The 27,558-nt window shown below is 41.3% G+C and overlaps 1 protein-coding gene across 4 annotated transcripts in view; it reads right to left on the bottom strand.

Moving 5' to 3' along the window:
• The window catches only part of hdac9b (histone deacetylase 9b), a 38,867-nt gene extending 12,653 nt beyond the window's left edge, over window positions 1–26,214 (bottom strand). For 2 of the 4 annotated variants that reach the window (XM_071516122.1, XM_071516123.1), the window contains exons 1-5: window positions 11,301–11,726; window positions 2,823–3,064; window positions 2,255–2,432; window positions 939–1,062; window positions 674–795 (exon numbers count right to left, since the gene is read on the bottom strand). In XM_071516122.1, coding sequence (XP_071372223.1) covers window positions 674–795; window positions 939–1,062; window positions 2,255–2,432; window positions 2,823–3,064; window positions 11,301–11,409 — 775 coding nt within the window. In that variant the 5' untranslated portion in view covers window positions 11,410–11,726. Of the gene's footprint in view, window positions 1–673; window positions 796–938; window positions 1,063–2,254; window positions 2,433–2,822; window positions 3,065–10,955; window positions 11,063–11,300; window positions 11,727–25,190; window positions 25,296–26,129 lie in introns of those variants that run through there. The other 2 variants (XM_071516124.1, XM_071516125.1) reach the window with 2 other exon arrangements.
• Window positions 26,215–27,558: the final 1,344 nt, after the last annotated feature.

Here is a 27,558-nt window from a genome sequence, read left to right as displayed (position 1 = left end):
GAAGGGTTCCTCAAACTTTAAACCAACAAACCTGAGCTGCTTTCGGTGGGAATTTGTGTGTTTTCAAAATAGTTTTTAAAGCCCATAACTCAAGAGAAATTAATCCTCTTTAATTCTTCAATTTGCTGCTAAACTGTTCAAAGAGGCCTTGGAACCTGGTGTGTTGTTGTAACACAGGGACAAATGTGGCTTCTTTTAAATAACAGCAAGGTAATTTCAGTACAAATAACAGCAATTATAATTTCAGCTTGTAAAATGATAAACATAATTAAACTGTTTGTGGTGTTGTCCATGTTCAGCCACTATATGTTGTAGAATTTAAGTTACTGTTCTGGCATGGCTCACCCTTGTGAAAGTGGTGTGGCGAGCCCTGAAGGAATGAGAGAGGGGGGGGGGGGGTCATAATGAGCCTGACTGATGTTATTAGCAGGTCATCAGCATCCTCAGGAAATACTCCATGGGTACACTGACCTCTTGATTGACAAGGGTCACAGCCCACTCATTGTATTAATAACTCATTCATGGTGAATGGAAAATTACTAATAAACGGCAAATCTTCACATTCACACCTAAATCCTATTCAACTAGCTGTGTGTCTGGATTTGTGTGTGTGTATTTTACACTTTATGTCTGTACTGTGTGTATGTGTGTGTGTGTGTGTCAACTAGCATACCTGTCTTCCTCAAGGGGAAGTCGTCCTTGCTCTCTATCGGGGACGGCAGGGTGTACTGGCAGGTGGGAGAGGCGCCTCCCAGAGGTGGAGAACTTTGGTCCAGTGATGTATGGTGGGAGGACCTGATCACACAACGATCCATCAGTAAACAGTAAACATTAAAACAGAGTGCAGTATGATCTGACTTTCTAGACTTTAATTTTGGTCAAACATAGGATCTATATTGTGTCTGTTTTATCAGGCTAAAACAACAGAGAGTACTTACGTGTACCAGAGTTTCGGGTGGTGGATGAAAGAATGACTCGCTCCATTGCTGGTGGGGTCCTTGGCTGATTTGCTCAACAGAAACTCTTGGAGTTTCTGCTTCACCTCTGTACTGGCCACTGCACCTGTGAGACCAGAGGTCAGAGCCAAAGGGATTGGGGTTACCCTAGGGCTCATAGGACCTAGGACTTATAATACATTATAGTACAAGTAATAATACAAATCTAAATGTTGCCCTTTTGCAATGTTTTAACAGATTTATTCACTTGTTTTACTATATCATTTGTTATATCACATGTATCTTACTGCTGGAATCCATAACTTATGGCATAAGGCAGAGACAAAATTCTATTTTATTTTTTCTCATTCAGTTCATCTCTCTGAGAAGAGTCACATCTTATGTAGGAAGATCTCCCCCTAGTGGTCCAAGGACACTAAACTGGTTTCGGGCTGTTAAAGTGATACTAGAGAATGTTTGAAATGTTCTTCCCTATTGGAGGATTACAGTTACAGGCCCTGGTTTTACATTACAGACCTGAAAAAGCCATTAATTATATCTATTATTAGGTCTAAGGCAGCAAAGACAGTAATGCAATAGTGCATCTAAACCTAAATTCTAAATTTATGATCATGCCATTGACAGGCATTTTCTCCTAAATTATAAGCTAATTGCCACTTGACATCAGCTGCACAAAGTCTCATCATCATCATCATCATCATCACCATCATATCATTGGGTTTTTCTTTTTACCTGATTAACAAAGAGTGAATTTCAACTTTGAAACATCTTGTTCCAGTGCAATCCCTAGGACAGTTAGATCTATAAAATTAAAAAATCTTGTCTCCCATAACCAGAAATATGAAAAACAATTGCCCACCTTTGAAACTTTAATGTTAGACTGATGTTTAGTTCCATAGAGAATAAATGAGAGAAGATAGAAAAGGTGACTGTGTCAAAATCCAGGCAGATTTTCGCAGGACAAGGGCACATCCTTTGTAACTGATAGTAGTAATATAATATAAAGGTCATTTGGTGTAAAGGATTTATATGCCCTGTGTGAGTTCACAAAGCCTGTGTCCCATTTATTGTGAATGAGCACCTCAAGGCTGTGCATTAGTATGGCACCACAGATCACAGTCTTGGTTCACTGCTTTCTAGCTTTGGGAGAGAGATGTTCATGCTCGTGAATAGCAATTGGATTGTCCTATGCAGTGAGAATAACAGACAGTATATGTTTTAAGAATAATGTGATCTGACTGAGAGTGATATTAGTGATGGTGGGAGAGGTGCTGATGGTGGCGGTGATGAGCTCTTACTCTCTCTGGAGCGCTCCTTTCCCCTGAGGCTGAGGCTGGAAACATGCTGCTCTCGCCGATGCCTCTCCTGCTCCTTCTCCTGCTGGTTCTGCTGCTGCTGCTGCTGCTGCTGCTCCAGACGACGTTCCTTTTCAGCCAGCTCCTGCTGCTGTTTCATGGCCTGGAGCTCCTGCTGGAGCTGAGAAACACAGAGGCAATAAGTCAGCGTGAAGAGGAGCACACTGATGAATGTATTTTGAAAAACTACAGTGGTTTCTGTGAACTTCTGCGGTATCTATTTTGTGCTGTTCTGTGCTAGTCTGCAACAGTGCTAAGCGATAGTCCATCACACTGCGCTATACCAAGCTGTGCTGTACTGCTCTTTTGTTCTACACCCTGCCTCGCTGTGCTGAGTTGTTCTCGTCTCTTCTGCACTCACTCCTGTTGTACCGTGCTCTGCAGTGCTGTTCTGCGCTATAATATTTTCTACTGATCTGCACAATGCCGTGCTGTGTTGTGCTCTGCTGTTCTGCACACTGCGGTGCTGTGCTGTGCTGTTCTCCATGCTACTGTCTAGTGCGGTGCCGACCTTGAGGTGCTCCTGGAGCTGAGCCTGGTGCTGACGGGTCAGGTTCTCATGCTGCTTCTGAAACTCGCTGATAAGTAGCTGCTTCTGGATCTGCTGCTGCTTCTGAATGAGGAGCAACTCCTGCTGCAGCTGCCGCTCCCACAGTCCTGGGTCCGAGCCTGGCCCCAGCATCCTCAGGTCGGTACGCAGGTCCAACGGAGATAAAGGCTCCACAGGCAATGGCACCTCTGACTTAATGTCCACTGTGGCCCACAGAGAGGGGAAAGCAGAGAGAGAGAGAGAGAGAAACAGAGTTGAGAGAGGTTTGTCAAAAATCCCTAAAGGCACCTTTACCTTTATTGTTGCCAATCATGTCACTACAGTTGGTTGTGTATTGCTGCAAAAAACAGGAGCAACATGAGGATTCTAAAGGAGGGACATGTAGTTTTGAGAATGAGACAGAGAGAGAAAGAAAGAGAGAGAGGAAGAGAAAGAGAGGGGGTCAGAAATGAGGAACACAGCCTTCTCTCCTCCGCTGTGATCCTCAGAAACCTGCAATTATATTACAGTTTCTATAAACAAACACGGGATCATATCCGTCAGCACAGAGTCCGCTGGGAGCGGCTGTATAACAGACTCAATGGACATTTGGCACGAAATGTTGAAATGGTCATTTAAAGTATTTACATGAAATCCTATCTGTCCACTGTTCTATAAATAAATAAAGGGAGTTTAGGGCTACATTTCCCCCTGACTCCACCAGGACATCGTGCAGATATGCCTTCTTCCCATAAAAGATTCAAGGAGAAGTAGTTTGTGAGTTTGGAACCTGTATCTGTTTGTGCATTCCTGTTCCTGTGATCTATTCATCTCTCTTCTCCAGTGCAGTCACTGCAATGTCTACATCAGTAAGAACTGCCTTTGTCTTTGACAACCACCTCCCCATAATAAGTAATTGCCAGATACAAAGTGAGAGGGCATCCCTTTGGTCTCCAAGCTCTATATATAGCCTGTTCCACAGAGAAAATCAATAGCCAGTTTAGACCATAGAAGACAAGGCTACTCCATCTCTCTACCCCATAGAGGATGGTTAGCGATGCTACAGTATCCTTCTTTATCCTTTTATCCGTCTTTTTTTAGCCACGCTACTGTATCCGGTTGACAAATGTCAGCAAGCATTATTTTACAGTATCGCATCTTTCATCCCATTTTACGAAGATATTAAATAAAAAATAGGGTTTTATATGTCATTTGTCCAGTGAAGCAGTTTTATTTTCCACTTCTTGGAAATGACATTTTAGTTATGCTCATCATGATGTAACATACAAGGAATGGTACACATTGTCCAGACTGTACAATGTCTCTTCCATTTTGAGACCAAAAGAAATATTCAAACCTACTTAAAATTCCAGTGGCTGAGGGAGATTTATTGAGTGCATTCATTGCCTTAATCTTCTCAAGGGTCACATTTGAGGGAACAAATACAGGCAATGTTACTACACCACCTGTTCATTGGGAGCCTGAATGACACACTACACTTTTTATATTCACATAAAAAAATCTTGTGTTGGTCCTGTCACACATTTATCCTCATAAACCATAATAAAATGCCAATAAAAAAAACTTGCCAAAAGAAGCAGCACCAGTCTACAGTAGCCATCAATTAAGAAGCTTTCCAGTTCACTGATAATGTGAAGCGCACTGGCGCCCATTTGTTTTGTCATGCAGCCTGTTTTTCATTGCCACCATTCCATGTGTATGCGGCGGTGATGATTATAAATAGAAACATAAAAGCAAGTGGCGCAATCCTGGTCTGTGACAACCCCCACACCCTAGTATCCACCACCCTAACTTGCCGCTGCCATGGCAACGCTGGCGACGTAATTATGTCTCCCCATCCTGCAGATATCGAGTCTCACTGCATGTCATCTCCTGCCTACAGTGGCTATGTGACATGTTGACTATTATATCAGCTTTTCAGCTCTTATATAAGAAAGGAGTCCCCAGCAGAGAGTGAGAAAGAGAGAGGAAAAGCATTACAAAACGTTCATACACACTCTGTAGAGATTCAGTGGCTAGGTGATAACTTGTCTTTAAACATGTTCAAAGAGTGAAGACAGCTAAGGGGGACTCCGGTGCTGTACTTTTTCTGTCTGTGTTCTAAAAACAGCTCCAATCAAATGACAGAGGAGGGCAACAGCTCGGCAGGCACAGAGAGCAGGCACCTGTAGCGCAGACCTTCCTCTAGTGACAGGGAATATTAATCTTAGCTTGTAAGTACTTGACAAAGGACTCTTTTGTAGCAGGCGCTGTTCCAGGGGCAGCCGTGAACCTGTGAACCATTGAAAGGCTCAGAGAGTCAGACAGCCCTAGTGCTGCTTTTGCCTAATGGACCTAAATATAGCATCAAAAACACCTGCTGCCTGGGAGAATCCGCCTCTGTGATATCTAATTAATCTCATATTTCATTCTGTACCCTCACTGTGACTGGCATTAAGAAGCTCCACTTTGATCGGCGCATCAAGCTGAGCCTCCATCAGAAAAATCTCAGACAGTGGTTTAAGAGGACGAGGAGGGGGAGGAGGTGAGTGAAAGCTTAAGCCACCTTTGATAGCCGAGGCTGTATGAAATGGCCCTTGAGGAAGCAAGAACAGCCTGATGTGCTTGTTCTATTCTTGGAATAAAAAAGTAGAGCTCACAAAACATTTTTACTTTGCTCCCCACTTTTAATAACAACTTTTCGATACCGCAAGAAATATTCGTGTATGCTGGCTGTGTTTCAAAGCGCCATTAATTGCCCCACCCTTCTCTGTCAACACATGATAATTATTCAGTCACAACCAGTCATGTCAATACAGTACAAGAAATATATATCACATATTTACAAAAAGTATTGTTCTATTTTTGTCCACAGATTCAGAGAAAGCTTGAGTGTTGCCAAAGCATATTACAGTAGTACAGGATAAAATAGGCTACAAAGATGAATATAGTACAATAAAAGAAAGAAGTAAATTTAGTCATTATAGGAACTCCTTTTTTTGTTCATATGATAAATATGACTATATGCAATGTCCACTCATCATCCAGTTTATTGACAGGAATGATGGTTAATGGAATGAGAATGTTGGGGGAAGATAATGAGGTCATAAAGGCAGCCATTGTTGGAGCTTTACTGAAGATTCTACCTACATGTACAGTACAGTTTGCATTCCTCACCATCAAAATTATTCTCCGTCTCTGTCTGAGGTTAGATGCTGTACACAGACACAACAGAAAAAAAGGCAAAAATTTTGCGGAAATACAGTAGACCTATCTACTGCAACATGTTTAGACTCTATATATTTAACCTGAAACTACCTGAAACTGAAATCTGCTGTTGCTGTATTACAAGAATACTCCTAAGGCAGAGGAGAATACGGAACCACCAGTAACTAGGGCTAAATATAAATGCTTTTCTGAGCAGGGTCTTAATATAGACAATGTGCGAAAGACTGTCACACTTGTGAGGCCGCCTGCTCAATTTAACACGGGCAAAAATAAAAGCGCAGTGTTGCATTTACGTAACTTTTGGGTCACTTTTGAAGTGATCACTTACAAAGTAGAGCTTGGCTCTTTGGATTCAGCGGTCCAATAACGCCATAAGTCTTCATGGCCCTTGATGTGTATACTTTTTTCCAGGTGAAATTGAGGCGCCTCCAGATTGGTGGACAGTGCTTAGAAGTATCTCTAGGCAATGGTAAACAAGAGATTTATGAATGACAGGTCCCAAATTTGTTTTTAGCACAAGAGAGCGACAAGCACCCTGCCCCATGCCCAAATTCCTCCCTGCGGAGGGCCTGCCAAGGGGGGATAGGGTGACTCATGGCCTGTGACCACACTCCCACTGCAGCATCGCACCGCCGATGTCCCCAAAGTGTTTATTTCTATAACCGATCTGCCTCTCATTAGCCTTGGTGGTGGTTAGAGTGACGATCGCAGCCTTAATTTGAGATGTTAGATGGCTGTCTTTTTTTGCCTCAGGCCACATTAGCAGGCTTCCCACCCCGAAGACAGAATAGACACACATCACCAGAGACATTATTATTACATGTGAAGAGCTGCAAATGCATGCAGTGTTGTCGGACACATTTAAAAAAAGCACTGCATGTATCATCAGCATTAGTGACTAAGTGGACTACTTGCTCACTTAAAGAAAAAAAACACCTTGACATTTGAAATTTTAGTCTGTTATTTTTCTTCATCGGTTTTTACACTAACACTTTAACTGAAGTTTCCGCACAGACACTTAAAGTGAAAAGGGGTTATGAGCACTGTAAGCATTACTCATTGAATATAATTGGTGCAGCTATCCTTAAGCCTTAACAAGTTAGCTTGCAGCTAGTGGTACCCATTAGTGTCAATAAGTAAGGCTAACAATGATAGCACGTCAAGCACACTAAAAACATGTAGTGTAAATCTATACAGTGACAATAACTACAAAACTGTCAGACTTTATGAACAAACTAATCCCATTTATGCATAAAAGCATATGCAAACTAATACTTTTCTTTAATATTTAACACTTTCTTTCACATGAACTACATGTCTATTCAGGCATTTATGCCTATTCAGATTCATTCTTCAGTGGCAACAATACCAGTTATCACAACAAATATATAGTCTATACATAAAAATGTAGGGGAAATTTCTAATGCAAAATTCTCAATATTGTTGTTATAGAATTGTAATACAGTTTAAGTTGTAATAAGTAAAAAAACAACAACAACAACTGAATGTGTATATGAATGTGAACTATGAATGTTCACATTCATGCCATTAAAATGGCAAAACAGCAAATGGCCACTTTTCTCAATTTTCCTTGTCAATGATTTTTCTTTATTTGTTTTTCTTTTGGCTTTTCTTTGCTGAATATAAGTCTCAAATCTTTTACAGCAAATGAATATGAAGTTACATGTTGTTACAGGTTTTCTGCCTGCTGTTTACCACTTTATACTCATATCTACTCTTTGGCTTAAGCAAAGCAAAAATAGCACAGCCCCCCACCCACCACAATTTACAGTGCATAGTGCACATGTTTAGTACCGGAAGACATGTTGCCCTGTTGGTGTTCCACTGAAACACACTAGTGTTTATACTGGAGGGTGTTTGAGGGTGTTCATTCAACGGGATACTGGCCATAGATCATCATCTAAAGTGTATATTTTATTTCTAAATGGCTAAATACCAGTGTTTAGCAATGTACCTAATGACACAGCTTGAGTTTACATTTTAAACATGTTGTGTGTTGTATACATTTGGTGTGCAATGGAGATGTTTGCTAGCTTAAATTCCCTTTTCAATAGTATGAATAGAAACAAAGATACAGAAGATGTTTCAGGGCAAAAATAAGCTGATGCTTGGGACTGCAATGTGGTGCTGGATCTCTCATTAAGTGCCTTGTTATTTTGGGCAGCTGGCATGTCTAAAGCAGGAAACAGGTCTTTATTTTTAAGACTCAGGCTCGTCCTTGCAGCTGAGCCAGAGCTGTGGCTTGCAGGCTATCTGCTAACAAAGAGAGCTGAGCTGAACCACCACGGGCCTTTTGCTGAGGGGAGCAAGGAGTCCTCTCCTTCACGTCCTGCCAAACCCACTCACAAAACAACAACATAAACTAAATGTTAACCCAAGCGAACAGAGGAAGAACACACATCTCTGTTGTAAAGCGTGTAACAACATATTGGAGGTGACAATTGGCAAGTCCCACTTCTGAAGACTTTTATCATTATCCTATTCTCCACAGACATTATGGAAAACATGTAGGAAGATCCTACAGTCGATGAAATGCCTAATAGATCAATCAATCAGAGCCGATTGCCTTAATGCCCTATATCCCCACCCTCCCATCAGGAGAACAGCATCACTGAACATCACTGATACAATACAAGCTATGCCCTATGCTTTCTATAACATGCATGTAAAGACAGACAGAAAGGTGGTCAGAGTGCAGTGGCATCCCTGCAAAAAAAAATCTGATTTATGCAAACAGTCATATGTATTTTAAGTAGATTTTTTTTTTTCACAGTATCTTTCAACATGCAACACGTTTTCCTTCTCCCATCTCAAAATTATTGAATTAATAACAATTTGCTGCCATGTTGAATAATGGTTTAAAATAACAATTTATTACTATTGGTGATTGCTCAATCAGAAGTGCAATATAAGAGTGCTGTTGTTTTATTTTGCACGGTCTGTTAACCAGTGAGTAATTCAGATATACACAGTTGAGGCAACAGTGAACAGATACAGGATACAGACAAGAGGACTTGAAAGGTGCAGCATTGTTACTGTCTGAAAGGTTCCTATTGAAAGGAGCTTGCATGATATTTTACATGATATTTTGCACTCAGGGAGAACTAATTAGTTTCCCCGGGGTGGAGAGCCCATCTGAGCACTCTGTTTTTGTCAGAACTTTGATGCTACTGACACTAATCAAAATGAAAATGAGATTTTGTCGTCCATCTTCCTGTTCCACTTAAAACATAAAAGCAGAGGAGTGGCATATAAAATGTCAAGAGGTTTGCTTAAGAGAATCATTTACGAACATATCTATTTAGCTGGCCACAAGGACCACCTAACAATTAATAACCATCCCAATCATGACAGTATATTCAGAATCCTAAAACACTGCATTGGCATGATACATGGCACAGTATGAACCTGCACCCAGCTCTGTATTAAAGGGAATGTGTCTTCTCTGTAAACAACATTTACATAACTCCCAGGAAACTAATATAAAAGCATCCTGGAGCAGCATTTTCAGACAGATAACATTAGTCATTGTCAGGTGATACACAAAAAAAAGTGGAAACAACATATTAAAAAGGCAAATGACAGAATTCTCTATAAATATCTGTTCCAAACCACTGTTACAGCAGGAGTACGCCGAGATGGAACGATAACGCAGAGACGCCTAATCTTAGCAGGCTAATGCCATAAGCTGAAAATAACTCACCTAAGAATAGCTGACCCACAGAATAAGCAAGGAGCCTGATTTCAGGCACTCGGAATATCTGTTGTTTGGCTCACAGGCCTCTAACACATGAAAGAAAGCCCTTCTCTTGTAGCCTGATAGTGAAATAACCTGATCTATTGACAGAGACGGAATGTGTCATCTCCTTGTCATCCCCCTGTCTTATTTCCACATCTCCTCATGTTCAGCCAACTGCCTTGGGGTGTTTTCAGTCACCATTATGCTCGCCTACAGTCAGGCTTAAAGCTGTGATATTTTTGTATTATCATAAGTGAATGTGTTTTACACTGAAATAAAATGTGTGCATATCTAGAAAGAGACATGGATTGTGTTGACAGTCAATGTAAAAAAAAAAGAAAAAATCTGAATGCACACCAAACATGGGATAAGTATAAATAATTCAACATCACGCTGTTGTCTCTTGACGTCTGCTAGTTGTAAAGAATCTATTGACAACTCAAAGGTCAGAATATTTTTTCAGCAAATTTAGCACTCATATGACTCAATTCACACTTTCTCATTACACATGCTTCCCAAGCAAACCACATGACATTAATGTGTTTCCAAAGTACAAGGCTTCAGCTCTGGGCTAGTTTGCAGAGATAAATTGACTAGATTTTATGAATAACCAAATGCTGAAAAAGAATCAAAGAAAAAAAAAAGGTGTGACTCATCTTGAGTCAATACAGTTAACAGGCATTACTCATTCTGATGTCAGCCGTGTACTCTCCAATTCAATTCTCAGGTCAAAAATAGAACAGGCATTGTCTGTGGTAAATATCCTGAGAGAAACCTTTCAGATGTCCCCTCAGTATTTTTGTCAGAGTATTTCCTGTTCCTTCAAAAGTGCAGGCTGACATGGACGCTCATAAAACACAACATGCCTTTCATGTTCATGGAGACTCCTCTCCAGCAACTAGAGCATGGGAATAATATTCATACACTTCCTCATTTTACTGCTCAGTAGAACAACAACACTCTATATGCATGCAGAATATAGTACAATAATCACCACGACTCTTTAACTCGCTACAAGGATTTTTAACGCACATAATCCTGTTTAACACGATTCAGGTGACAGTCCCATTGAGAAATAGAATTCACAGGGAAGTGAATATCATGCAGCACATCACAAGAGTAAATACCTGGGTTCAGAAAGCAGAGCCTGATCCTACCACGTTGCTGTGTGGAGAAGTTTTGAGTTCTATTTTCACAGAGACAGAGAGAGAGAGAGACCGGGTGAGAGCAAAGAGTTGAGAGTATGGAAGCGAGGGAGAGAGAGGGAGAGAGTGTGTGCGTGTGAGAGAGAGAGAGAGAGAGAGAGAGAGAGGCACGGAGGATGTGAGATAGCGGAGAAGTAGCAACAGACTGGCAGATCCAGAGATAGCGGAAAAGAGAGAGATTGGAATGCAAAGAGGGGAGAGGGGAGAAAAAAAAGACAGAAACTGAGATTCCTTAGGAAGAGCAGAAACACCGGGTTGTCTGGTCACCTGAGTTGTTCACGTTGTGCATCTTGCTCTGGTTGGGGAGCTGCTGGTGTCCAACGCGCCCTTCTGTTGTGGAGAAACTTGACTCGCCCTCGTAAATCGTCTGCAGCATACTCCACTCAGCGCTCAGGTCTCATCGCAAGCCCTGCGTTTCCTGTCACCAAGAGCCACCCCTCAGCCACTCAGGGGAGAGACCAAGACAACAGCCAACTCTCTCCCTTCCTCTGCCTCCTCCTCTGAGAGACCACTCTCACTGTACAGCAGTAACACAAACCACACACTCTCTGCAGGACTCCCACACTCCCGGTGCCCTGCTTCAGTCTGGTCCTAACACTCAGAAGATGGCAAGTCCTGCGTGTCCAATGCGCGACTTGTAACACTGAGCTTATTTTTTTTCTTATCTGCCTCTCGCTCTCTCTCTATTTCTCTCCAGTCTGTGGCTTCTTCTTTTCTCAGTAAAGTGTCTGAGCAGAGATTTGAGAAAATGCAAAGCAGAGTTGCCAGGAAAGCCGTGTACTGTGTACTGAGCACCTCGCCGAGGCAGTAATGCTAGCCAGGGAGGGAGCGAGCTTCATTTGCATGTGAATCAACAACTGCGTGGCCCACAGGTGACAGAAATAGAACAATGGCCAGCCCCGGCTAAAAATAGGTCAGGCGAGGCGAGGGGATTGGAGCAGCATTGATGCGTTTAAAAATACCACACCAAACACAGCTGTCTTCTTCAGCTCCTGCCAGAAGGCATGTCTCCTGACTCCTTCTCTGCAGATGGAGGCTTGATTTCTCCTCCTTCTCTCTCGCTCTCTCTCCCTCTCTCTCTCTTCCTGTTTCAACCAGTCTCTCTCACTCACTCACTCACTCACTCTATTTCTGTCTTCATTTTGTTCTCTCACCCAGGTACATGGGCAGAATGATCCATTTTTTCTTTTCCCCCTTGATGTTCCTAAAAGATACACATGTAAACTTCCCCTGTGCCCAGTATATTTTATGTCCAAGGTTTTGTAAAAAAAAACAACTGCTGTTTGTTTTTTGTGAGAACTAATCAAATAAATTCCACACAAAAATAGTACATTTAGGACTTTTTGGAAAATTGTACAAAAAAACAATGTGACAATGTCTGTTACCCATGGTGACATAACAGAAACAACTGAACTGAAAAACAATTTGGGTGAAATCTGCGTATGAGACAAACACCCATCAAGATGTGTTAAGTCAAGCCGCACACCAAATGAACATTGTGTTTGCTTAAGATTTTAACTGTAACCTCCCTGCATTAGCTCAGTGTAATGTGTGCAAGGTTCAGTGTGTATCCAGGGCAGTGCTGCTATTCAAGAAGCATGCTTTCAGCTATAGCCAAGGAAGCCAGCTATAGGATGCCATAACAGCATGGTCACCATTACATAAACCTCTCGCACTGTCGAGAAACACCTCTCACCATGTATACACCCCATTTCCTGGAAATATCCCGGATATAATGATGTATTTCAGAAGCTACAGTGTAAACCATACATCTCAAGGATTTGAATACTGAGTACAAAATATGACAAGGAATTTTGAGCATCCAATAACTATTGGAGGAGGATTGTGAGGCTGTTTCAATTAGCATATCGTCTCAACTGACCAAGATCCATAGCTAATATAATCTGACTCCATCCCATAAAAGTCAAGTCAAATGTTCTATCTGACCACTGATGCAGGGCTGGGTTTGTGGCCAAGCAGGCTGTGCCTTTAAATTTTTCATCTTCCTTCATAATTTGACCTGTCCCCCAGCCAGGGGCGTGGAGCCAGCTCGGCTATTTTTAGGTCCGGAGCTCTGACGACTCCCGGCTAGAGAGACACAGAGAAGGAGTTTTACTGTGTTGTTTCAGCTGGACAAACATTTAACCCCTCAATCCTTTTATCACAGCACAACAAGGGAGCCAAGGAGGAAATGCACAGCTTGCAGGCTTATCCCAGACATAAAACAACTCTGGAGCTAACGTACGATTGGTGTTTTTATATAATTATAATACTTGATTGCTTCTAACAGAGACAAATAGGGAACTGTGCATACATTAATTTCAATTCCTTATTACTTTGTGGAAGTAAGGATTTTGTTTTTCATCTTTGTTTACTCTATGTAGCTATATATTGTAGTTGAGAGAATGATTTTGAAAAAAGAAGCCATAGTATATCATAAAAAACATCAACAAATGACAATGATTCAAATCCCCTGTTGTGACACAGTATAGTTAAATGGAGGTAGGAAAATCCCAATGTACGTGTGGTAGTTTTAGCTGCCATGTTGGATAAGATGGTGTGGTTAACAGGGATAACAAGCCTCCAAGTCCAAGGTAATAATAGCTAAAAACCCAGAGCTCCATCTGCCACAGTATCTGTCAGGCTCGGCAAGCTCTGACCCCATGGGCTGACCTCAAGACAGGGCAAGGCATGATGGGGCAGAAGAGGAAGTATGGGTGTCACAGGGATGACAATGATTATGACAATGGAGTCCCTATTTATATGACCTGACAACGCAATCTTGTCTCAATCTTCAAATCTGAAATAACTATAAGGCACATTTCACAATGCTCCAAATGCCATTGCAATTTTCCACTATTACACAATAAAAATACTACTATGTGTTACAAAATTCAGAGATTATTTTTGGCTCTTAACTCTGATTATGCCGATATAAATTAGCCTATTTTATTCATACTTTTTTTTTTGGTAACTGTTTATTCGTTTGTTTACATTATGCTCTGCACAGTGTATATAATATTTGTGCTATTTGTCTTACAAAGGGATAGGAAGTTGGTCACTTTCCTGTCTCTGCACTCTTAAAGAGAACGGAAGCAAAGAGTTAGTTGGCAGCATTATCTTGAATAACCCTGGTCAACCTGCCCCACTGCTCCCCATACCAGAAAAACATTGAGACAGAGACATTTCAGTGGAACACGTTAGCAGCGATTAACCTACACTTTTTATTTATAACTAGCTTCCTGAGGCTGATGAGGGATTGTGGGATTGGAAATAGCCCCGTCCAATAGGCAGGGTCCAGTAAACCTGCAATGTGGCAAGCCCATTATAGCTCCTACTGCGTCACTGGCGGCCTTTGTCTACTTTAGTCCTATTAAAGCATTTAAGTGTGAACGTCAGCGTCCCTGCTGGAGAGCCACTCCGCTCTGCTCTCCAGGGCCGGGGCTTGATTGTCTGTCACCTCCCTCATATCAAACACAAACACTGTGTATGTGTGTGTGTGTGTGTGTGTGTGTGCGCGTGTGTGCATCTGACTGTGTGTGTTTTGACATCAGAGTGCAGGGGTAGGTTGGGGGGATATTAGAGATGAGGGAATAAGTGGGCCAGACCAATGAAGAGCCCCCAGCACTTTCCAAATTTAAATGAAAGGCCTGTATAACCTATTTCAAAGAGCAGGGGATGTCAAAAGAGAAAGGTCAGTGCATACACACATATGCACGCACCCGTGTACATATACACACCAGTCCGTGCCAAACATTATGTTGTTTTCTTCACCAAAGTCATTTTAACTTCCCAGCTGGGACTAGAAATAATCATGAGGAGATACTTCAGCCACGGTGCTGCAGGTCTTTCCGTTCTATTTAGGGAAACTGTGGTCATAACCTGGGGACTATTTTTTTTTCTACCCAATAAGCCTACTCGCATTACCACAATTACTGTACCAGTTCCAAAACAACTCCCTACTTCTGTGGCTTAATCACCATAGCACTGCTGCCTTCTGACACAGTGTGCATGATGAAACCCAGCAGGGAGGCAGGCTTGAGAACGAAGGGAGCTGAACTGAAGTGTTGCAACAGATACGAGGGGTGGACAAACACCGCTCCTTATAACTAATTTGATCCGACTAGAAAATGTTTTGTTCCTCTTAATAGCGGATGATCCATGTGTGGGAGGAAATGAGTCAACCGTGTTTTTTTGTTCCTTGTTCTCTGTACTTCAAAGCCCCTTTATCTCTCAGAGGGAGGTTGTCTAATGTCAAATAAATTGATTATGAGGAGTGCATCTCCCAGCCCTCTTACATCTTCTTGATCAATACGCATTTATAGTGGCATCTATAAAAAGGAAATTAAATGTATCTGTCTGTCTGATTGTCTTTCCGCCTACCTGATTACTTTAATGCCTGTCTCCCCGCCGGTGAGGATGCAGGTCTAACTTGGACAGAGTTTCATCATGCTGTACCCCAGGAGGACTGTGGCGGATGTGATCATTGTCAGGTGCTGATTTCTCCAGTCAGAAGGGATGTTCCTCCCAAGAGAGGGGCTGCATGGTAACAGAGAGCTCTGACGTAACCGAACCGCCCCCCTCCCCCGGAGCTGCTCTTCTCTAGTGGCCACCCTCAGCTCTGAGGGGAGTCCTGGCGCAGGAGGGAAATTACCTCTCCACACCAATTACCTCAATGCCCACCATCTTACATCAGCCGCTGATGAGTCACCAATGCTAACTGTGGAAGAGCTCCTATAGTTCAATTTGACGACTGGAGCCACGGCAGAATGCTGGTCCAATCTCAGCTGCCGGAGTGCAGCCTCAGCAGTGTGCTACCTGCTGAAGGCCACGGGTAAAGCTTTTGTCACTTCAAACGCTCCATTTTCCCTTTACCTTGCGGTCAGTCTCATAAAAGCACAAAGGCACTACAACTGTTGATTTGATGGCAAAATCCAATTAGCCTGTACATCTGGACGTGTTATGGGAGTGAGTTTCCCCACTAATGATTTGGGCGCTCTCGCTTTTATTGGGTTACCCTGTCTGGCGTCCTGTGGTATTTCCTGTTGGACTTTCAGGGTGATACAGAATGCACTTAACAGGTTGGATCAAATAACATACAAAAGCTTTTAAAGGCAGTCATGTTTGGTTCTTAAATTTAAAACGATGTTTGGCAATGCAGCTAATAATAAAACAATCAGATGGAGCCCATAGAGGCGAACAAAGCCTTTACAGCTGCAAGTCTCAACCTCTCTGTCACAAGAGAAAGAAAGAAAGAATATAAGAGTGAGACAGACTGATCGAAAGAGACAGACAAATTGATGTATATCCTTGAAAGGATGAAACCTTTCAGAAGCTAGATGTTCATTTATGTGCTGTGGAACTTCTATCTGAGATGAGAGACAGGCTGAACCGCAGTAGAGTTCCAAAAAAGCAAGAATACAATTTCAAAGCATCCACTTATTGTGTACCGACCTTGAGGTCAGTTTACTTTCTATCTTTGAATAGGTCCCTGATGCCGTGCCTTCATCTGCTGCCGTAGGCTTTCTAAAAATAGATGTGGACCACAAAGGCACACTGGAAACAGAGGGCAGCGCTCAGTATTCTAACTGATCAATGTGCTCATCTCTGCTGGAAACCATTGATCCACTGTTTCTATCAAATTGACGATGTTGTTGTTGTACAACTTCCAACCTACATTCAATCATCAGGAGCCCACTTTATGATCCACTTTGTCTCCTTACCCACCTTCTTTCAAAACAACACAGACCATTGATCCTCTGATCTATATGATATTATAACACTAATATGTTTAGCATTGATTAGAGCCTTGGAAAGATCATTCTTAAAGTCAGCTGGCATTTCTAGCTACTAACCAAAAAACATGGAGCAGGAGTTTGGAGGTAACACGGCTGCTGCCTGAAACTGCAATGTGCAGACTCTGTGCATCAGCAGTTAAAACACAGATAACACCTTATGTAATTCAAGGTGAGGAATTCGCATAGAAGTCAAAAGCCTTCATCTGTATGATGCAAAACCACAAGCCAAAAACTGATACATGTGACTCTGATGGAATCCAGCCAAGCTTTGCTGACCTTAGACAATCCCTGAGGGATTAATAAAAACAAAGGTCTCTTTTCAGAGGCATCCTTCCAATCCACTGCCTGCCTGCTAACCCATTTATGAGTGGATAATCATAACATCATCCGTCCCAAGTGCCTTTGAGCTATTATCTTAATTTGATAACAAAAATCTATTTTTGTCATCTCCGCAGATTTTGAGAAAAGAACATTTTATCAATGCTTTTCCTATGGCAAAACATTCTTTCAGTAAGTTCAGTTTCAATAATGGAAAAAGCACAGGTTTTCACCCACGTCACAGATTTTTTTTTAATGGGACAAACCTACAAAATGGTACAACCTTCTACAACAATATGAAAATTATAACAGTCACTAACTGGATATGCTTATTACTTTACTGCTAGTCTAGTTAATTCTTCAATGACCTTTAAAGCAGCAAAAGACTCCATTCATGGATTTAAAAGGTCCAGAAGTGTAGCAGGAAATCAAGTTTACTATGGGAAGGGCGGGCTGACGCTTATTGTCCAGGCCACTTCCACCTACGCCACTATTTCTTTTCTTGACCACGGTGCAGTAAGTGCTCTCTCCTCCTGTGGTGTCTCAAAGGTCTCGGACACAACAATACCTCTGAAAAATAGCTCTTCCTCTGATTATCAATGCAGTGCTATGTGTACCGGGAATATCCTCACCCACCACCTCTGGAACAATGTTAATGTCTGGGCAGCTTCATATGCATAGACCTGTTTCTGATGTATTTTTAAATAAGGTGACCTTGAGTTTCTGGATGTTATTACAGTATCATATTCACGTATCATATTCTTCCACCATAGCTACAAATTCGCCCAGCTGAGCTATCAGATTTTCATGCTGTATAAGTTACTGGCTTATATGAACTCCAAGGTAAATTGCAAAGATAGCGTTCTAATTTTGCAACTCCTATGAGAGTGTCTGACCATCTATTTCAAACAGCTCCGTATTTCCTTTCTATCCTGAGAGGCCCAGCCAGAGATCAGAGGTCATCCCACTTGTTTGGTAGAAAAACAATGGCAGCACTACAAAACATTTGCTCCCATCACTGATGAGTCCCTTGTGTGGTGTATTCTGTGTCTGCTTTCAACTGGACTCTCTCTCTCTCTCTCTCTCTCTCGGCTGCTTCATTTTTAGGTTTGCCATATTTAATTTTGGCTTTTTTTTATTGCATCACACTGGCATAAGGGTGTTTTATTGTGGTTTGTGTTGTTGCATGGATTGTGACAATAAAGATATTTTGAATCCAAAATCCCTCTTTCTCTTTCAGTTTTGCTATTTGTGATTTGTGAATTTCATTATTGTGATTGTTGATTGGGAAGCATAGAAGTAACTAAGCCAGCAGGACTTGCAATTGTAGGACACTGTCCAAGTGGGGTAAAAGCCCTGGTGGCTCCCTCTGCAACAGTGCACCCTGCAGGCAGATTAACAACAGCCGGAAAAAATGCCAATGCACTAAACTAACTAAACTAAGAAATATTACACCCTCCATAACAAACTCTGGCACTGGTAAAAAGAAGACTACACACACTATACTGTGCTACACTGTGAAACACAAATCAAGACACACATTCTGTGCAAACACATGTAAGCAAATAAACATGCACAGATACACACACACACACACACACACACACACACACACACGCACACGTGCACACATTCACATACATAGCAACACCACCATGCTGTGCTTGGGAGTGGCTGCAGCGTTCCTGACCTCTTCCTTTCATCTGGGATCCAGTAACCAAGCTGACTTTTCAACCCAGCCCCTTCAACAACACAGGGCCTAACAAGCTTTGGCCTCCTTATTCTGCAACATGCAAAAATTAGCAGCACAAAAACCATTACAACAATGTGATCTCCTTAGAGCTATCAGCAAAAATAGTGTTATTTTCTGCTGCTACTTGGAGCGACAGACAACAAGCCTGTTGTGCCAGAATCAAAAAGGTGTAATCAAGTTTGGAACTTGGATGTTTCCTTTTGAACCACAAAGCACGGAGGCTCCTACCTTTAATATTCTCAAAATAGATCTGAGAAATGAGACATGGAGAGAAAGGCAAGACATCAAAAGGGTCTTTATTCTGTTTTTGGTCTGCTTGCTGATAATAAATGATGTTGAAATGTGGTGTATACTTGCTGTTTGCACAAACCTTTGTTCTGTACTTGTAAATACCTTTGAAGACCATGAATAAAACTCTCCCTTTTCCAGCATGATTGATTGTCATTTTCCTGTTTTAATGAGTACCAACCCCTTTCAGTCCTCCTTTTTTTAAACCCTAAATTCTGTCAGCAGCTTTGCTGAGATAACGCCACTCAAACAAACCAAGCTAAAAGGGAGAATTTGGAGTATGCTCTAGGGTTGTCACCTCAAAGGGGGTATGATTTTGTTTTGGAAACAGATGGGCTGGTAACCCCTTTCACACCTATCTGGACACAGGGGCCTTTACGAGGGCTCTGCTCTTGGATATCCAGCCAGTGTGTCCAATCCCTGTGTAATTCCTGGACCCGTTTGTTCTGCACATTTCACGCCAAGTGGGGAGGGGGTACGGCCGTCCCCTCCTGCAGTCCCATAACTCACAGGATGGGCCGAGAGAGGTGGCAGGTATCCGCAGATGAAAGGCCACAACAAAGAGTTGTTTAGCATGGAGCGTGGCAGTCCAGGCCCCAGAGGATGATGGGACGGCACAAAGTGACAACTAATGGGTCTGTGAAGTCTGGTGTCTGTCTGTTTCTACCATCAGGGAAAAGGGCCCCACCCTGTGACAGTTAAATGACAATCTCCCCATCAGGCTGGACATACCAAGAACACTGAAGCACAGCTCATTTATCACCTTCAGTGTTTTCACCATGCAGATTTGACAGACCAGGATCAAGCCAGGGCAAGGGCACTCTCCATGGCGCCTGTCAATGGGCTTACTGACAGACAGATAAGCAGATGGATGAGTAGATAGGCAAGACAACAATACGCACATACTTCAGCTAAAAATAACCTGTGAAAAATAGCAGACATTTAAAAAAATGAAATTGTCAGTTGACATACTCTTCAGTGTTCACTAAAAATAAAGACTAAAGTATGGAAAACTAAAATATTTCCATGCTGCTTTGGCCTATATGCAATAGACAAAAAACAGTACACTGACAAAAACCATAGCATATTAATCTATCTTAAACACTCAAGACAGCGGACTTAAATCTCCCCATTTTTCACCCACACAGGAGGCCTCTCCAAGACATGAATGATTCATCTCTTCAACTCCACTTGGACAGGAAGTGAAAACAAATGGAAGTAGGTCCCCCCAGAGGGCCCGGGGTCTACAGCGGGGCGGGATGAACAAGGCTGAGAACACCAGGCTAAACCCACCGAGCTCTCTGTGCCTCAGCTGCAACAGGAGCCAGAAGCCCCTCTGGGCCACTGCTCTCCCAGCACTATCTATAGGGGGGGTAAAATATTCCTCAGACATACAGCACTACCTACTCCTTTATTCACCAACTGGCCCAGAGGAGCTCGGCTCTGCACTGTGAGAACCACTCTGACTTTTTCACCCCACAGTAGAGCTGCATGTTTTAGCTGCAAGTGGTAGAACTGAAAACGAGTTATGATTAGAATACAATTTCAGGAGATGTATTATTCTATAGGTGTAAGGATTGGTTTAAAATCTTCAAGGCAAAAAAGAAATAAAGTGAAAAGCTACAATCTATTCATGCACAGTTAAGTGTAGCATACTTTTCTGTATGCAGTGGTATTGCATTGAATAGAGTTCCTGTATGGATGAATAACAACATCAAAAAATAAAACAGAAACAACCAAAAATAAAAGAGTGTGAGTGAGGAAAAACTTATATAAGTAACAGAATAGTTCTGTGGCACCTGGGGTACGTTCAGATTGTCTGCACAGTGTCTGCTGTACAGCCGCACTCTTGCTTCCACTGCAGCAGCAGCCAAGAACAGCAGAATAAATAAAGGTGTGAACATGACTCTCCAGTTCTTTTTTCATGACAACACACTGAGATAAAGCCCAGGACTGGGCTCCATTTGCTTCTGTTTAAGCTCAAAAACACATACAGCACACACGCACAGAAGAAACCAATCAACAACAGCACAGAACAGTCAAATACTGAATAAACACGCTTCCCTGCTCCCCCAAAAAGGCAATACGAATGTGAATATGCATACAAATATGAGTATGAATATGAATACGAATACTAAATGTTATTGTCCACAATGTGGAAATTTGCCTTTGGCTTCGCCATAAAAAAGACATGACTTAAAACATTACGCGACAATACGTGCGTCAAATAGAAACATAAATAAATACAAATTCTCAGCAAAACTGCAACAAAGTCTCAGGAGCAACCAGCCTGTATCTGCCAACCTACATTACCTAGTTTCATTTAGGACCTGAATTGGGACAAAAGATTTCTTGTAAATATTCTTAATAGGCCCTAGTAGTCTATATTATCATATCCCTGAAGGTAAAATATAAAATACCACAACACAATCTAAAATGAAAAATAATGAAGATCCTCTACAGCCTAACAGGTAGTATGTTTGAATTAATAATACAGATGTTCAGTGCATGTACTGGCTTCTGGGAGGCTAAGAGAGGAAGCAAATTGGGAACAGCAAGAAGTGGATCAGCACTTGCTCAGGAATGACTCATAGACAGATGAACAGATTTCGGGGAGCCGGGCGATTGACTGATTTCTAAGATCACTAGTGAATATAATGTGCTGCTGCCAATCAACACGGCTCTCAGCTCCCAACCACTCCAGATCTGCTCTGCACAGACTGACACTGTGCTGCTGCAGTACCATCCTGTCATACGTACAATGTGTATGAGTACTGTGTGTGTATCCTATATTGTATCACAAGGTATCGCATTAACACTGTTATCCTGTCATTTAAACTTCCTGCACAGAACAGATGAAGAGATCATAAGACTGAACCACTGCGGAAGGGAGACCGGCACCTTCCTCTGGGCATCAACAACCCCCCACCCCCCTCCCCTCTCAAAAACTCACTGACCCAATCCCATTTTTTCCATTCTAAGAGAAATGTCAAGTCCAGACCTAGAACACATCTCTCTTGAAGAGAACATGGAAGCCAAATATAGCCTGCTAGCCTCTGCGCCTCCTGACATAGATCAGGCTCTACGAGGCTGTACAGCATTTAATTTTGGCTTACTGCCATGTAGTCACTTACTATTAAACATCATAACTAAACAAGGAAAATTATAACCAAGCAGTGGAGTGTACACTGTTGCCTGGTAACCTAATGCCATGTTGAGGATTCATCTTGTTGTGGAACACAAAACACTTACAGCCATGGCCAATAATAGATCCTGGACAGCACAAATAAATAGCTAAATGGTGTCAACAAACATTCCCAACATGAAGTTGAGAAACACATCATAAGAAATGTATATGTATAGGAAAAAGTAAACACTGTTAAAACATATTCAGTGTTCCTGTAAATGCAACCATCGGTAAAATTATAGAAATGATTATTCGTCTGGCATTCCAAAACTGAAATTGGTAGAATGAGAGCTCATTTCCAAGTGTGAAATCCAGCTAAAGAATACATTATGCTGACTGGCACCGGGCACTTATCTAAATTGCAGAATAACACAAATTGCCCCTTTCCCAAAAATATGTGGATCATGACTAAAGAATTATTTCAAGAGCAAACATGCAGCACTTCTTCCCCATCATGGTGTCAGACCAGCTGCTTAAAACTCACTTTCTTCACAGCATTCCAGAGTCATTATCATGGATCAGGAAAAAGTGAAGCAGTAACACTTTACTTGAATTGTTGGTTATAATAACACATTATAAATCATCATGCATGCATCATAAGCACTTTGGAATTACATTGTATTGGAACCAGAGTATGTCATAATACACTATAATGCATTATGAATTTGGTTTGACCAGGTTATAAGGCTGTTGTAAGTAATGTACCACAGGAATATTTCTTTTGTTTATACATTTCAACCATTATGAGCTGTGGAATTCATATTGTGCCACAATGCTACAACATCAGATGATCTGTTATAAGAGAGTCGTGACAACTAATAACAATATGCATTTACATTTACTGTGAGCTGTAAAGGTCTTGTTAGAACAGCATACACATAACCTCTTCAAAAACTTCTCATATTTTTGAATAAATGTATTGTCTATAAACAAAAGAAATGGTAAAAGTGGTAAATACATTACTTATAAGAGCCTCATTCCCTGGTCACACCAAACTTATAATGGATTATAGTGTATTATGACATTTTGTGATGCCACTATAATGTAATTCTTATGTGGTTAGAAGATGCTTATGTCAGTTGTGATGTAATTATAATGTTGTTATGATGCACATATCATGACTTTTAATGTGTTACAACCAACACCTCGAGTGAAGTGCTACCAGTGGTGAAGTTTCCAAAGTTGAACTCAACCGTTTTTTGGGGGAGATCTATTTCAAAATTTCATATTTTCTTTTTCATCTATGGAAGTTCTTGCTTTCTTAGCTTTACCATCTAACTTGACTTATACCAATACTTGAAAAAAACAAAAATGGCAAATACTAAGACTACCACTTTTTAGTAGCTAAGAGAAAGGTTGTCCATATCTGATATCAATGAAGAATATATGAAGTAATATTGAAATACTATCTGTTATGACAACACTCATACATAGCGGATGAAATATGGATGAAATATCACTATACTATATATGTTTAAACACATATTTTAACACAGGAATACACACCCATGTCCACACACACACACACACACACACACACACAGGTCTACAATTCTGTTTTCCTCTTGACACAATCAAGGTAGAAGTTTGGTTCAATCACTCTGTCATGTCATACTTCCTCCCACAAACAACCGGAACATTCCTACTCTCTACTGAATGGGTTTTAATGGAACTGTGAATTCTACTGGGTAACATGAAGGCTGCTTTCTTCACACCATCACAGTCAGACAGGGATCGCTCAGAAACACAAGAAATAAATCCACAGTGACAAAGCGTAATTCATCACTTTAGTTGTGAAAAAAAAGAAAAAAAAAGAAAACCCATTGTATTCTCTCTACTTATAAACAAGCTCACTTCTTATGTCATCCAGACTGGCAGTTGAGTGATTATGCTTTTGTCCCAGATATATACAGAATGTATCTACTGGTTAAAAAAAAAAAAAAAGAAAACTGCCAGATGTCAACTTTAAGAATATAATGAGGTAATATGCATTGCACTTGTAAACCAGGAATGTCATGTGACAAGCTGTTACTGTGATTACTGCTTGGCAATTGTATAGCAGAACATGCTGACTTATCGTGTTCTCTGAATAATTCACAGATGCCTGCCAAGACTCGCTCTATCGAAAACATTTTGTCTCATTAACACATTCATTGGTACTATGAAATTATGTGTTAGGCTAAGTGTAAGGTGCTGTTAAAATGACTTTCTCTCCCTGACACAGCTCAGATGGTACCTGCCCCCTCAAGCCATCTGAGCAGTGCGGACATCTGTGAGCCATAACCTGCCAAGAACAAGTCTGATGTAAAAATATCATAAATATTCTCGAATGGAAAGACGACTGAAGGGTCATTTGGAGTGGCCGTGAAAGGCTTTCATGTCAAGTGCGAGCCGTGTGTTTTTCTTGTTTCACTGTCAAAGTGAAAATGTCATGTGTACACTGGAAGGGCCGCGGTTCCTGTGTTTTCCTATTACCTTGCTCGGAGAAGATTGAAGTGCTGTCACCATCTGACAGTCCTGGAAAGAGCACCATAAGCCATCACACAAGTGCCATTTCAAATGTGAGAGATCTGCTTAAAAGTTTTGCTTGAACAACCGGGTCTGCAGCCAAACTCATACTCATCTACATCAACATCATGTTGACACAACCCTCAAAACAACAGTTGCTCTGCCCAAATGATTCTCAATTAACTTTCATTCAGTTATTTGCCATCTGTAACCAAATTATAAACTTAGATTTTACTTTATGAGAACACTGTAACTCTGAGACTGATTAATGGGAGTGCAAAGGAAAATCAAACGGTTCACCTTACTTTTCACATCCGTCCTGCCTGTTCATGAAGAGTCTTCAGGTGTGTGTCTGTGTTTTCTGTATTGGTTCTTCAGTGTTCTTGTGAGTTTCCTTGTCAAGCTGGCCACTGCAACAACAAAACGTGTGAATCATATTGTTCAATGTACATTAGAATCTACTAATAATATCTAGTGAGCTCATATGAAATTCATGACAGGAAAGGTATGTATTTATTGTAAGATATTTTGTACTATAGGCTCTTTATTAGGTAGGCTAATATTTCAAGGTTGTGGTGGATTCTGTTGCCAGAGGTGAGATTTACTTGATGACTTCTTGATTCAACTCATTCGTACTTTAACCTCGTTTGGTGAGATCATACATATTGTACGCAACAGTCTATTTATAGATAGCAGTCTGCACTAGTAGCCTACTTGTCGGTGCTAATATCAGTCCTTGAAAGCAATGTGACGAGGTCAGTATTTTAGCACAAAAAGCCTTGCAGCTCTACTGTTTGTAAATAACGTCATCACAGCTCGTTATAAAACAGATAGTTCCGCTCCCCGGTTCTGATTGGCTGACATTTGAAGCTGTTACAAAAAAAAAAAAAAAACACCTGTGACGGTGGAACAATATGCGTTAACAGCTACTGTTCAACAATTATGTTTCATGGCGGAAGAAAATATTGAATTATTAGTCGTGTTTAGCCATTATAGATAAAAAATTAAATATCTATTGCTTGCTTTCTTTTAATGCAATGATGTATTACAGCCGTTTTATAAAAGCAACAGAGACGTGTAAGATATATTGCTTCAATGAATTCGGCACCAATTCATCCTGAGCTCAAAACAATCATGACATTTTTGAAAAAGAGTTTAGCAGTCATATATCGCAAAGCATTTGCTCTACCTCTAAAAACAACAAAGGGACTGAAGTGGAAACGTCAACAGAAATGATTGTCTACCTTCAGGACAGAATTTCGGGTTTGGCGGGTGTGCTGCTGTGTTTAGATTGGGACCGACGGAGTGCGGATGCGATCGGTGTCTGACTGAAGCGGTGTGACGAGTGAGCTATAAATAGCCCTGGTTGAAAGAAGGGACGTTACCACCAGAGTCAAGGTACTGGCAGACATAGCAACAGTCATTGTTAATCTCTTCCGCTGGCCTCTCTTTGATAATCTCTGGGATGGCGCGAGCAGCCCGGCCAGTCTGTCCTCAGCAGGTGCACCGGCCTGTTAGCCTGGCGAAAAATAGCCCAACCACAGTTATCCAGTTATAACTTTTACAAGGATTGGCCTGATACTATACACATATCACAGCAAAACTATAAACGAGCCTACATTACAGATTGTGGAACGACCAGTCCGTGAACCTCAGGTTAGGCAACTCAGTATCATCTTTTAAATCTCACTTTCATAGACCAGTTTTCACGTAAATGCTTCATTTTTATTTATTTATTTATTTTTGTATTTATTATGTATTTATTTTATTTATTTTAGCTAAGTGCTATATAAATAAAGTTTTTTGTTATTATTGTTATTATTATTATTGTACAATAGGAATAATGATAGGGGGCGGGGCCACTCATGTAGCTCACTGTGCCTTGTTTGGGAGGTAAGTAAACTAACCTACATATTTGAAAGTTTCATAACATCAAATTCCAGTGGGTTTATGTGAATATCATGACAGCTGCACCCACAGACTTCAGTGATGCACCTCAACTTAGAGCATAAAAACAGTAAATTGCGTGGAATAACTACATTAAGTCATGTCAGTGCTGTTTCTTTCATTCCCATTGATTAGATCCCCCTCCCTCCCCACCTCCCACCTTCTGTAACTGTAGAGAAAGCAAGGAAAGTGTCCAAGCTTAAGATCATTAAAATGGAAACAGTGCCATCTACTGGCCGTACTACAGGTTGTCGTCAAGTTAGGTAACCGCTCAGGCACTGGGGGGTCTGGGAAACAGTTTGGTCTCGTCCACATCAGTGAGAGTAGTGCAACATTAATCCATGATCAATTGTGTGCACATTAGCTGAAGTACAATCAATCGATATATAGCCTTAAGCTGACCTTGTGCGTATTCTGAGCCTGACTATGTATTTTGACCTATAAATGTAACCTTTGATTTCCTGTAATTTCATATGTGGGTATTTATGCTCGTCTTCAGTGTATTTAGTGCCAGGTATCAATACTGGGAGTCTCCTCCAACCCCATGAAAGAATGGGTGCTGTCTGTCACTGCAGCTCACTTCAAAGCCAGAAGGGAACAAGAAGCTGTGAGCCTCCCGACTGAACACTTTCCCACTCTTCTGGTTACATCACTGGTCATTGGAGGGAATTTTGTCCAAAAGGAGATGCTTTTATCTCAACCAGGAGCAAGGCCTGTGCGATTAGC

This window comes from Centroberyx affinis, unplaced genomic scaffold (assembly GCF_046629955.1).
Source record: "Centroberyx affinis isolate AG114_WGS23_722 - 3 ecotype Tasmania unplaced genomic scaffold, CSIRO-AGI_Caff_v1 ptg000392l_1, whole genome shotgun sequence".
In the NCBI taxonomy this organism is placed as follows: domain Eukaryota; kingdom Metazoa; phylum Chordata; class Actinopteri; order Beryciformes; family Berycidae; genus Centroberyx; species Centroberyx affinis.
The sequence above is the reverse complement of the archived record's forward strand: the minus strand, read 5'-3'. Positions and strand labels throughout refer to the sequence as shown.